This window comes from Zophobas morio, unplaced genomic scaffold, assembly GCF_036711695.1.
Source record: "Zophobas morio isolate AGI-343-1 ecotype UQ-CSIRO unplaced genomic scaffold, CSIRO_AGI_Zmor_V1 ptg000007l, whole genome shotgun sequence".
In the NCBI taxonomy this organism is placed as follows: Eukaryota; Metazoa; Arthropoda; class Insecta; order Coleoptera; family Tenebrionidae; genus Zophobas; species Zophobas morio.
Genome location: NW_026972112.1, coordinates 3,371,192 through 3,383,815, shown reverse-complemented (window position 1 = coordinate 3,383,815; position 12,624 = coordinate 3,371,192). Strand labels below are relative to the sequence as shown.

At 33.7% G+C, this 12,624-nt stretch overlaps 2 protein-coding genes across 2 annotated transcripts; one reads left to right on the top strand and one right to left on the bottom strand.

Moving 5' to 3' along the window:
- Positions 1-10,842: 10,842 nt before the first annotated feature.
- LOC135124006 (uncharacterized) lies at positions 10,843-11,588 on the bottom strand. The gene is made up of 3 exons (XM_064048871.1): positions 11,487-11,588; positions 11,208-11,438; positions 10,843-11,159 (listed from the first exon to the last, which is right to left on the bottom strand). Exons 1-3 carry the CDS (start codon positions 11,504-11,506, stop codon positions 10,916-10,918), a joined length of 495 nt encoding a protein of 164 aa, XP_063904941.1. The 5' UTR covers positions 11,507-11,588; the 3' UTR covers positions 10,843-10,915.
- A 231-nt stretch (positions 11,589-11,819) lies between these two features.
- On the top strand, positions 11,820-12,481 carry LOC135124005 (uncharacterized). Its single transcript, XM_064048869.1, has 2 exons — positions 11,820-12,076; positions 12,126-12,481. The coding sequence occupies exons 1-2, from the start codon at positions 11,826-11,828 to the stop codon at positions 12,382-12,384; spliced, it is 510 nt and encodes a 169-aa protein (XP_063904939.1). The 5' UTR covers positions 11,820-11,825; the 3' UTR covers positions 12,385-12,481.
- The last annotated feature ends 143 nt before the right edge of the window (positions 12,482-12,624 follow it).

Here is a 12,624-nt window from a genome sequence, read left to right as displayed (position 1 = left end):
CCATTTATTAGTGAGTTTGCAACAATTGGCCACTTTGGCATGGTCCACTGTAATGCACATATGCGCGATAATAGAGCGTAGCCAAAGTCGACAGGTTCCCAGCGTCAGCGTCCACTTGATCCCAATAAGGGTGCAGATGGCCCTGCATTCCGCGAAATGTGAAAAAGTATCAGATTACTGTGCAGGTTCAGTCAATTAGCTAAACATGAAATAATTGAAATATTTAGGAAACAATTAAATAAACACAAAAACAAAAATCTGTTGAAAGGAATAATTTGTTTCTGATTTGTTTAGAAGATCTAAATTCAATAATTTAGTTCAACCCTTTGCGTGAGGCGACAATCAAGGGGCAGAATTTAGTTAGCTATTTGTTTTATTTTTTTTTATTATTTTATTCCATTAATTTTAATGTCATGTAGGTATGAGATTTAGAATGTTTCAAACTTAATAACAGCATTATTTTGAATGAAAAATAGAATATCTTTTTCTGCTGTTCAAGAATAGAGTCAACCCTTTTTGATAGAGACAGGTATAAAATTGTAGGCGAGAGGTGTAAACGATTGTCGCCCAGCAATAACATAGCTTAACAATTTAGTTGGGTGTGAGGAAATAGGAAAAATCATCGATTTTCTTTGCGCAGTTCGATTTTAGACAAGGGGCGACCTCTTTGAGAGGGTAGTTTAACAACTATTCCAGTTTCCTTTACACATAACAATCGATCTAAATTCAATAATCTTTCTTTCAGGAATAATAAACAAAATTTGTTGTAGAGATTTCAGTGTCAATGCTTTGGAAAATTTGTCAAAAAAAAAAAAAAAACACATCTACAACAACTTTTGGAAAATAAGTTGTATAGATTTATTCGGTGATTATAACTTTTGATCACGCCATTTATCCAACGGATATTGTTGGATAACAAATTTGTAAACTTCAGGACATTAATTGTCATTAACAATTATAATTAATAATTAGATTGTTACATAAAATTGGTTCGGTCAATTTAAGAGAGGGGAGTAGGAGAGCAGAGCTTAAGCCTGTTAATGAGCCAATCACGGCACAGAATTCGTAAAAATTTGCCCACTGGTACTGCGACGTCTCCAGGTTTTGGCGTCACTATTTAAGTAAAAGTAGGGTGAAAGAAGGGGAACTTTTAACTTTGCCTTGTGGGGGTTAAAAACCGTTTGTATAGTTCGTGCAGAAAAAGAGAACTTTTTAACTTTGCCTTCTGGGGGTTAAAAGCCGTTTGCGTAGTTCGTGAAAAAGAAAAATTGTGTGTTAACTTCAGTTAGTTAAAATTTGGTGCTAGTGAAGTTACCCAGAGAGTTCTGTCGTTGCAGTACAACAGTATTCACAGGTAATTCAAAATTCGTCAATCCTGAACACTTAGACGTGTTTAGTCATTTTTTTTTCAAAAACAACCAAAAATCAACTTACTTACAGGGCACAAATAATGTTGATAAAATGTTTTTTGTTGAATTAAGCCTTGAGTGGAAAAGAATTGCCATTATCCAAATTTAAATATGTCATTTCTTTCTGTTGTCCACTTTCAAAATTTAGGAACATAAAAAAAAAATTTATCTGAAATTTATTTGGTGGTTAAATTACTTGCTGAGGTTTTATAACATGAACGAAAAATCTAAAATGAGCAGTTAAGAAATTGATAGAAAAAGAAAGGGGTTTCACCACAAATAGAAATAAAAAAGAAGGGGGACGAATTTAATTACTTCCAAAATTTGGACGCATAATGAGTAAATTTCATATGCGTCTACTGCATTGCATAAATTAATTTCGACTGGTTTTTTTTTGTTGTTTTAACGTGGACCGTCTTTGCTAATTGTTGAATGCCTGAAATTACGAGCTCGTTTGCCACCGCGGGATACACAAAACAAAACACACACACACACAAAAACAGAAACAAAAAAAAGGAAGTTGTTTCTCAAAAAAAACACAGAAACAAAAAAAAGGAAGTTGTTTCTCAAAAAATCAACCGAGCGCTAGAAACGTCCTATAACTATAGAAGCCCCGTTTCCCGCTCAAAACATCATTTTTTTTTATGTAAGCGAGTCATTCGTTAATAAACTGGCCAATTCGTCGATGGTGCCGTTGTTCCAACCCCATCGCAATTCGCCGAGGCGCGTCCACATAAATCGCCGGTTCTTTTGGTACGCCTCGTTCCGAGAAATGTTTTTTTTTAATCATCACCTGGCGAGATAGCATGTGAGCGTAAGGCATTGCGTAAACGTAACTTTTGCTCAGCGTAACTAATACTCGATTTTGCTCGCGTTGCTAGGGCGAAACTAAACTTGTGGCATGAATTAACCCTTTCATAAGCGCTAAGCGAAAGCGAAATATTGTCGACAGCGTAGCTTCGGGTGATAGGGCGTAGTACTTGTGGCAGCGTCACGATTTGATGTAATTAGAGAAATTTATTATTTTGTTGGTCGTCTGCATTTCTTTTGGATCGGAGTGGACTAAATGTACCTGTTGTTAGGGCTGAAAATTTGGTTTCTTACCGCTCATCTACTTGAAAAAAAAAATAAATAAATAAATAACACAATTAACTTGAAGAAATTATAACAATAAAAAAAAAAAAAAACTCTCGTAACTAGATGAAGAAACCCGTAAATAGTAAATAATAATAATTAGTAATACTTTTTTTTTAATATTCAAACACTAACTCTCTGAAAATTGTTGAAGAAAAATTCTCTTAGTAACACAAATGACCTCTCTTTGTTGACCAAATCATAATTAGGGGTACAATATTGAGGTATTGCCTCTGTTTTATTATCTTTAATTTCCGAAACTGTGACTGGAAATATGTTGATTTCTGTGATTTTATTAATAAATTTGTAACTTGAATATAATTCTGCGTTGTCTTTAAAACATGTTCTCCCATGCGTTATGACACTACTTTATAAAACAAATCTGGAAATTTAGTGGTAAATTTTGTGAAAAGAAAAAAACTATAACATTAGTGCAATTGTTATTAATAAGACACAACGTAGGGTAAGTGAAATTTTATTTTATTTTATTTTATTTGCGACAAATGACGATCACAGGTCTAATCACTATAACGTTGCAATATTCGATTTTTTCTGGTGTCTCCGTAAAAGAGGGGACTTGGATAATTTTGTTTTTCTTCATTTTTTGAAGAATAATTTGTCATCTCACCACAGTACCTACATTAATAATATGATGATCTTGTGTCAAGTACCACAACTGCGTAGGAGACCCATTTCTTGAACTCATGATAACGGAATTAGTTCTTCTATGAACGTCCATTACTTCTCTAAATAGTTTAAGCAATGTTATTGAAAATGTATAGATACTTTATGTCAGATATATTACCCTGTTGGTTCACTAACTAGGTAGAAGTATTCGTGTCGGGGTTGAATATGGAAGAGCGAGAAGGCTTTTCCGTGACTGTATATTTGCAACTGAACTTGTGATGAATCACGAGTATGTAGAGCCACAGTTTTATCATGCACGGGACGAATGGTATAAACTTTGTGTGGGCCATAATGGGTGTGGGTGGCCATTATTGCAACAATATTTATTGCAAGAATGAGAGAAAGCAAATACATCGAGAAGCTAAAATTAGAATGTTTTATAAAGAAAATTAAAAAATATATGTTTTAAAACTTACCTTTTAGGTGCCATTTTTGTTGTGTTCTTAGAAGTGTATTCGGAACAATACTGCTAGAGTATTTCTGTGGTGGGTTTATATACGAATAGATTAATCTTGATCAATGCCATTAGTGGGTTTTTAAAGATTTTGTGAGATTGGATTAAATTTATTACCCAAAGCCGAATCTGGATTGAATTTTTATCCAAACTGTAGAACAGGTTATGGACAAGGCCTTGAAAAATCTCCAGGAATTTGAAACAGTAGATGTACAGATTTGATAATTTATTTCAGGTTCAAAAAATCTTCTTGAATTGAAAGTACATACATGGTAATAATGTGATACGGTACTAATCTCTGGTGCTCGAGAACAATTAGTTGAATCACAAAATTTTCTGTCTTCTTAATAATATATATATATATATAACCCCGTACTTAATCATTTACAAACAAATTTTGTGTAGGTGATTCGATTATAATCCTGTCGAGTGATAATTTTATCAATGCCTACTGTCTGCTACCTCTTTAACTAATCGCCTCCATAAATATTTGACCTAATAAATTAAATTTTAGAAACTTTTGACCATGACGCTCCAATCAAGATAACACAATGTTGATTAAAGACATATTGTCATTTTATGAAAACGTAAACTAGAAATATTCGTAAAAGATGAAGAATTCTTGCCTTGAACATTTTTATAGAAACATTTCTCCACTTGGAAACTGAAGTTCAAAGAAAAAGCGATTTAATGTGAGATTATGAAGCTCGTTGAAGAAAGAAGTCATTTGGAAATGAGATATGTTTTTAGTCAGCTTTTAGAGAAATTGGTTTTTGTCTGTAGGAAATGATTGAATTTGGAAAAAGAAAACAAGGTTGTAGAGTTTTTCATTAAGAAGAAGTGCCATCCTAGCGTACAAGAATCAGACAAAACAGATTCGCTATCAACAAAGAAATAAGAACCAGAAGTTTCCTCAAAATTATACAACGTTTGGAAATTGAATCAACTTATTAGAAGAATCATGGAGAAGAAACGAAGAAATATTTCAAAATAATAACCGAAGCTAACTAAAGACGTACGTTCGAAGTTTTAGAAATTTTCGTCACAAAAATCATCGTAAGAAGCCAGAAAGTATCAAGAAGTTTAAAAAAAAAAACAGGAAAACAATGTCCGATGAAACAGGCAACTACAGTATACAGATCATCAAAAATTAAGAAATGCTTCAGAATATTTTTACAAATAAAAAGAGGAGGTAGAATGTGCTTGAAGCAAAGCGAAGAAAATTTTCAAATATTTTCCTTTATGCTGTATGTAGAACATTTTGTCAAGGCTACTGCAGTCGCTCAGAACGACCCCAATATTCACAGAGAGCCCCACAAAATAAATAATTAACCTAAAAATAAAAGTATTAGTAAGATATCACCAATTTCGCGAGAAATACAATTCTAAAGACGCCATTTTAGTTAAGAAGTGAGGCATCACTTCAAAACGGGATTTATTTATACTCAAGCAGAATTAGAATTTATGACACTCATTCATTACTCATCAAGATTTCAAGTGTGCTTTTTATTTGATGCTTCAGTGGCTATCGTTTTATTGCATAAGCGTAGAGCTAGACGCATATGGTCTAAGATTTTTATCATTGTCCTTTGTGTGGTTGATAAAAGTTATCTAATTCAAATTTTACTTTTAAGTTATGATGCCACTACTCATCGCAATTTTCAATAAACGGTCTATACGTGCTAAGAGAACCTGATCAAAGCCTCCATAAAAAAATTTCAATACCAATTATTTTTTACTCTTACTTCCTTTTCTTTCTTATGGTTGTGACATAAAATATTCGATTCATTGTATGATGAAATCAGATGCAGTAGGTTGGTACTTAAGAGTCTTATACAATAAAAAACAAACACTCGTTAAACATCAGATTAACGTCAACCAGATTCTTTCGACCACAAGGTTTCTGATTTAGTTTTGGACGCAAGTGACAATAAAGGCATCAGGATTCAACGTTATAACAGTTCTGCAAAATATCAGCAATTCAGGATAAAACCTGCTAGTGGGACTGAATTGTTTAACATCATCAGTACCTACACAGAGTAAGTTGAATTTTTCCCAGTTCACTTAATCAAGCAGTACTACTACAGCAGGGAACTGGGTTATCTTCAGGTAGGTGAGCATGGCTACGACAATGAAGTCAATTTTACTTTGACATGGTTTGAAAGCAACGTCTATCAAGAATTTTGTATCAATGGTAATGGCACTTTTATGAACGGTGGTTTATTTAGTTACGGTACAATGGTCGACCAGTACCCATTTTACGCAGAAAATTTTGTCTACATAGCATCTGGTGAGAATTTTGGAGAAGATCAACAATTCGAGTTGACTAATGGAGGTCCTTTATAGTGGACATAGTGCATTTAAATACAAAAGTTGTATTATATTTATATTTTATATTTAAAATTCTGTATTAACACTAAATAAATATAACATTGTTTTGCTTGGTTAGAGTTAAGTTCATAATACACACAATATACAAATATACAAGGATAACACAGAATATGACGAACACTTTAATAGCTTGATGAAGGTAAATCTTCCCATATTTCAAACAGCTGGTTGCCGCTTCCGATATCTGGAGAAACAATAAGCGGGGTTCCATATTTAAGATGTCCGTATTCCAAAATTCCATCTCTGATAGCAAGAACCAAGTTGGTATGTGCATTAAAAATATGATTACGTGTCAAGTGCCACAACTGCGTAATAGACCCATTTCTTGGACTCATGACAACGGTTCGTCCATGAACATCCATTACTTCTCTAATAAATAGTTTAAGCAATGTTATTGAAAATGTGTAGACAGTTTAAGTCAGATATTACCCTGTTGGTTCACTAACTAGGTGGTACAATGATCGATCTTCGTGGCTGTGTTGAATATGGAAGAGCGAGAAGGCTTTCCCGTGGCTGTATATTTGCAACTGAACTTGTGATGGATTACGAGTATGTAGAGCCACAGTTTTATCATGCACGGGACGAATGGTATAAACTTTGTTTGGGTCATAATGGGTGTGGGTAGCCATAATTGCAACAATATTTATTGCAAGAATGAGAGAAAGCAAATACATCGAGAAGCTAAAATTAGAATGTTTTATAAAGAAAATTTAAAAAAATTATGTTTTGAAACTTACCTTTGAGGTGCCATTTTTGTTGTGTTCTTAGAAGTGTATTCGGAACAATACTGCTAGAGTTTTTCTGTGGTGGGTTTATATACGAACAAATTAATCTTGATCAATGCCATCAGTGGATTTTTCAAGATTTTGTGAGATTGGATTAAATTTATAACCCAACGCCGAAACTGGATTAGAATTTTTATCCAAACTGTGAGCAGCCTAGAAAAATCTCCAGGAATTTGAAACAATATGTGTATAGATCCCAGAGGCTAATCCAGGTTCAAAAAATCTTCTTCAATTAAGAGTGCGTGGACTAATGTGATTCGGTAGTACTCTCTTGTGCTGGATCACAGAGTTTTCTATCTTCTTAATAATATCATTGTTTAAGTATATTAATAATAATATACCTAAACGATGATAATATTTGTATAACCCCGTACTTAATCAATTACAAACCAATTTTGTGCAGATGATTCGATTATTATAACCCTAGCGAGTGATAATTTTATCAATGCAACTATTCTTTACTACCTTTTTAGGTAATCGTCTCCATAAATATTTGACCTAATAAATTCAATGTTCGAAATTTTTGACCATGAGGCCGCAATCAAGATAACACAACGTTGATTAACGGCATAGTTTCATTTTATGATGTCTCAAACTGGAAATATTTGTAAAAGATGAAGAATTCTTGCCTGTGCAACACAGCGTCAGAAAAATTTCTCCGCTTTGAAACTAAAGTTCAAAGAAAAAGCGATTTAATGTGACATTATAAAATTTGTTGAAGAAAGAAAGGATATATGACTTTAATCAGTTTTTAGCAAAATTGTTCTTTGTCTGTCAAGAAAACAAGGTTCTAGAGAATTTCATTAAGAAGAAATGCCTTCATAGCGTAATAGAATCAAGCAAATCAGCAAATCATATATCTTGTGTTAAATAAAAATAAATCACAAATTTAGGAAAGAAAAAATATAGTGTTCAGTTTAAGCGTAAAAACTAAGATTAACTAAAAGCAGCTGCTTTTACAATTTTGTAATTAACACTATTAAAATTTAATGATTTGTTATGTAAATGGTTTTGACGTTAGAAAATTGTTTTGCTCTGCTGGAGGAAAAGTCCTACAGATTTAATAAAAACCAAAGTGCTACCTTGCTCTTCTACTAAAAGAAATAATTGGTACCCATTCCATAACGACATTCAGTAAAAGTGGAGTACATATAACGACGCTTTTAGCTTTTTTAATTAAAAGAAGTTCGACAAAAACAGAAAGCCGAGGACGTAAAAGTGAGTTTTCGACATATCAGTATAAAAAAGTGACAAGTCGTATTTATTGTTGAAAGTACGGTTTTAGTGTGGTTGAACAATCATCTGATTTATGACTAAAAACAAATCCAAACTGTACTATTAAATGTATCAAAGCACCCTTTATCATGATACCAACCGAATTTAAAAATCTAGTGTTCATCTAAAATACCTACAGTAATAGAAATATACAGGGCTTTCAAAAATATTGGATATCTAATATTCCACCATTTCTTTAAATAAGTTGGCACTCCCTGTGTATTAATCAGAGATATGTAAAAGACAGATGCGGTTATAGCTTTCCCGATCTAGGGCCAACATCTATGATCTAAGAGTAGCAATACTTTGTGTCGCCTATCCTTTTCTATATCAGCACCAGTACTATGGATTGCCAAGTGTAGGCTACATCCATCACTCTCTAAAAGGTGGTTGTCTTGTTATTGGCCCGTTTTGATGGCGGCAATTATAAATAATTAGAACCACCCACAGTCTGATTGGTCTGACAGGGACCGGCACAAACACAAGAACGGCATCAACGACAAACGTTGCGCCAACTGATTGGTTGCGCCGTACAGAGCGAGACCTTCAGATATCGGGTTACCATTGTACGTGCTAGAGAAAAAGAGGGAGATATAAACGTACACTGACATCTTGGGCCTAAACGTATGTCCACGAGAACATTAAATATCTGTATCTAGTCTTTTACATATCTCTGGTATTAATAAGAAGTTCTAATTCGTCAAATTTCAAATTTATTGACAGTTTGTCGGTAGTACCAACTTACACACAAAGTGCATGGCCTACAAGTTATTAAAGATCAATTAAAGGCATATATACTTTTAACATAGGTACTGTTTATAATTTTTAAAATATGTACTAGAACCATAGATTTCTAAATTTACATTCTGGATGCGGCTACCTAGCACACTTGTTTTATGTCATATGCAAAAATACTTGTCAAAGCTCTCATAGGTACTTGGAAAAATAAGATAAGTGATCTGAAACGATATATAAATTAAAACAACTTTTTTCGTTAATTTGTGATTTAACTTTTAGTTTATAGTGTACTGGTTGGTACAACAGGTGGTTAGCACTATATACTTTTGCCGTATCAATTAATATATAATATTAAACAAAAGATAAAATTTATAGGTATTCATGTTTTAAAACACAGTTTGCTAAATAATTAATTTATTAAGAAACGAATTGTTTTTCTAATTCGTCCGCGTAAAACAATTCGAAAAGTTGGTCCGCCCCCGGTTCTCCAAGAGGCGCGAGATAAATCTTGTCGATATCACCAAAGGAAGTACTATTTACTGTGATCGCATACCCACTCAGAGCACCATTAACAATAGTACCATCTGCATTTAAAAACCATGCCTGATAAATGGAGTCAGTTTCTTCATTTCAGACAACTTCGTACGATCCTCTGACAAAATCGGGCGCCCCGTTAAGATGACAATTTTTCTTCTTTTTTAATTTAATACAATGTCAAAACTTACACTGAGTACCTGACCTGAATGTAAACAATCCAGTTCTGGGAGAAACCTTAACATTCCATTCTTGATACTGTGCATAATATATACTAGGGTCATAAGGTTCAAAACCTACGTCCCAACCACGGCTAGCTAGAACATGTCGGGTTCCTTTATGCTGTATGTAGAACATTTTGTCAAGGCTGCTGCAGTTGCTCAGAACGGAGCCAATGTTCACAGAAAGCCCCACAAACAAAATAATTAACCTAAAAATAAAATTATTATTAAAACTTCACCAATATCGCGAGATAATGCATTCTGAATAACGCCATTTTAGTTTAGAAGTGAGGAAACAGTTCAAAATAGGATATATTTATACCGAGATAAAATCAGAACTTATGACATTCATTCATAACTCGTCAAGACTTCAAGTGTGCTTTTTATTTGATGTTTCAAGTAGCTATCATTTGATTGCATCAGCTTAGAACTAGACGCATTGGTTGTGAGATTTTTATTATTGTTTTTTGTGTGGTTGATAAAAGTTATCTACTTAATCCAAATTTTATTTTTACGGTATGAAGCAATTACTCAGCGCAATTTTCATTAAACGGTCTTTACGTACTAAGAAAAATCGACTAAAGCCTCCACAAAAAAAATCAATACCAATTATTTTATTCTTACTTTCTTTCCTTTCTTATGGTTGTTATTGTCTTCTGCGCATTTTTTTCATTTAGTTCTACCTAGATAAAACACGACTAACATTGTATGAATTTTAACTTGAAATCAAAAAGAAAATTTCGTCATAAAATATTCGATTCATTGTATGATGAAATCAGAAACAGTATTTAAGAGCCTTATATAATAAAAAAACAAACACTCAAGATACATCAAATTAACGTCAAGATACTTCCGATCAGCTATCTGTCACAGAATGATGCATTACAATGGCAAGGGGCCATTGTTTGGATTAACTTAAGTGCTTGCGAACTTTTTTGTGATCTGACATTTCGTTGGCAGAGACTGGCGTCTGTAGTACAGGTTCAATCCTCGAAAACGTGCAAGCTCACTGCAAGTAAATAATGACGTCATGTTACTAAAATTAGACAATAGATAACCGGTAAATTTACAACTCTTTAACAAATTTTCGTAACTACAAGGCATTGCAGAATTTTGATATTTTTGGAACTTGTTCAAAATTTTAATGTTTTTTTTTTTGTAATCTAGTTTGCTTTCAGCTTAAAGCGCATGAAATAACTACTAAAATAACAACATTATTTATAACAACTGTAGGTTTATTGACAACACAATGACAATATTCTCAACATAATAAAATAAAATCGTGCTTCAACTCTGCGAAAATTCCAATGAAAACTGTTCACTTTCAATGTTCTCCTCTGTATGTGGAGTCAGCACTATGTAGCTCCCCGGGGTAAAATCGCCATTCCTTACACCCAAAGCATAATCTGGATAGGCACCACTGACAATAGCACCATCTGAATTGATGTAAAACTCTTGACTTTTCAAATCATTGAGTTCAGTCAAAGTTGCAACATAGAGACTCCCATTCTCAATGATGTCCAAAGCTAACCTAAAACGTTGCTCAAAATTAAACTATTCGACAACCCTGTATACCTACCCTGTGCTGTTACTAATAATATTGAAAGATGCAAGGGTCACACCAGGTTGAAAATGGAACCGTTGGCTAACCGACCGGTCGTAAACTTGCAGAGTTATAATGTTCAACACTTCATCAGCGACTAAAACCAACCCTGACTTGTGGCTTCTGATGACGATGTTTTGATCCAGATTGCCACAATCAGCAGCGGAAGTGGTGCTTGCGGCACCCAGAAGCAAAAGTGCCCAGAAACTAAAATTTTGGTTAAAATTTGCAAACGGTGTTAGCGTGGATACGTACGTTGAAGCTTGAAGGTGCATCGTTAAACTTGCCAGATACTATATCAATAGTCAGTGTTGTTCATTTGTTGCTTATATAGCCGCTTGTCGTTAAAAGTAAAGTGGCAAGGATTTTATCTCTTGTTTCTGATGCAACTCTTGTCACTATTTTGACTTTCGGCACTTAGAAAAAATAAAAGCACAATTCACACTGTAAGTCCACCTATTGAAACGAAACGACCTGACGCAATTCTCAGTCAAAAGGGTTATGACTGTTATGAGTACTAGATAACACTCGCTATATATTAGAGATACACTCATCACTTGTGTTTATTTTCGAGTTGTACCACTTTGAACGAAAATGATTAATTTTAACGTAGTTTTCCTAATTTCTGTGGTTTTATGTACGACCGTTGTCACCGTGCTGAGTGACTGCAGCTCCTTAGATCAGTACTTCTACATCAGGAATAAGGTTTCTGGTTTGGTGTTAGACGCAAGTGACAATAAAGGCATCAGGATTCAGCCTTATAACAGTTCTGCACGATATCAGCAATTTAGGATAAAACCTGCTAGTAGGACTGGATTGTTTAACATCATTAATGCCTATACAGAGTAAGTTGAATCTTTCGCAGTTCACTTAATCAAGACAGTACTTTTACAGGAGGGCACTAGGTTATCTTCCGGTAGGTGAGCATGGTTACTACAATGAAGTCAATTTTACTTTGATATGGTTTGAAAGCAGCGTTTATCAAGAATTTTTTATCAATGGTGATGGCACTATTATGAATGGTGGTTTCTATAATTACGGTATAATGGTTGACCAGAACCCATTTTACGCAGGCAATTTTGTCTACATAGCATCTGGTGAGAATTTTGGAGAAGATCAACAATTCGAGTTGACTAATGGAGGTCCCTTATAGTGGACAAAATGCACTTAAATACAGAAGTTGTATTATATTTATATTTGGTATTTAAAATCCTGTATTAACATTAAATAAATATAAGATTATTTTGCTAGGTTAGAGTTAAGTTCATAATACACACAACATGCAAATATACAAAGATAACACAGAATATGACGAACACCTTAATAGGTTGATGAAGGTAAATCTTTCCATATTTTAAATTCCTGGTTTATGCTTCCGTTATTTTGAGAAACA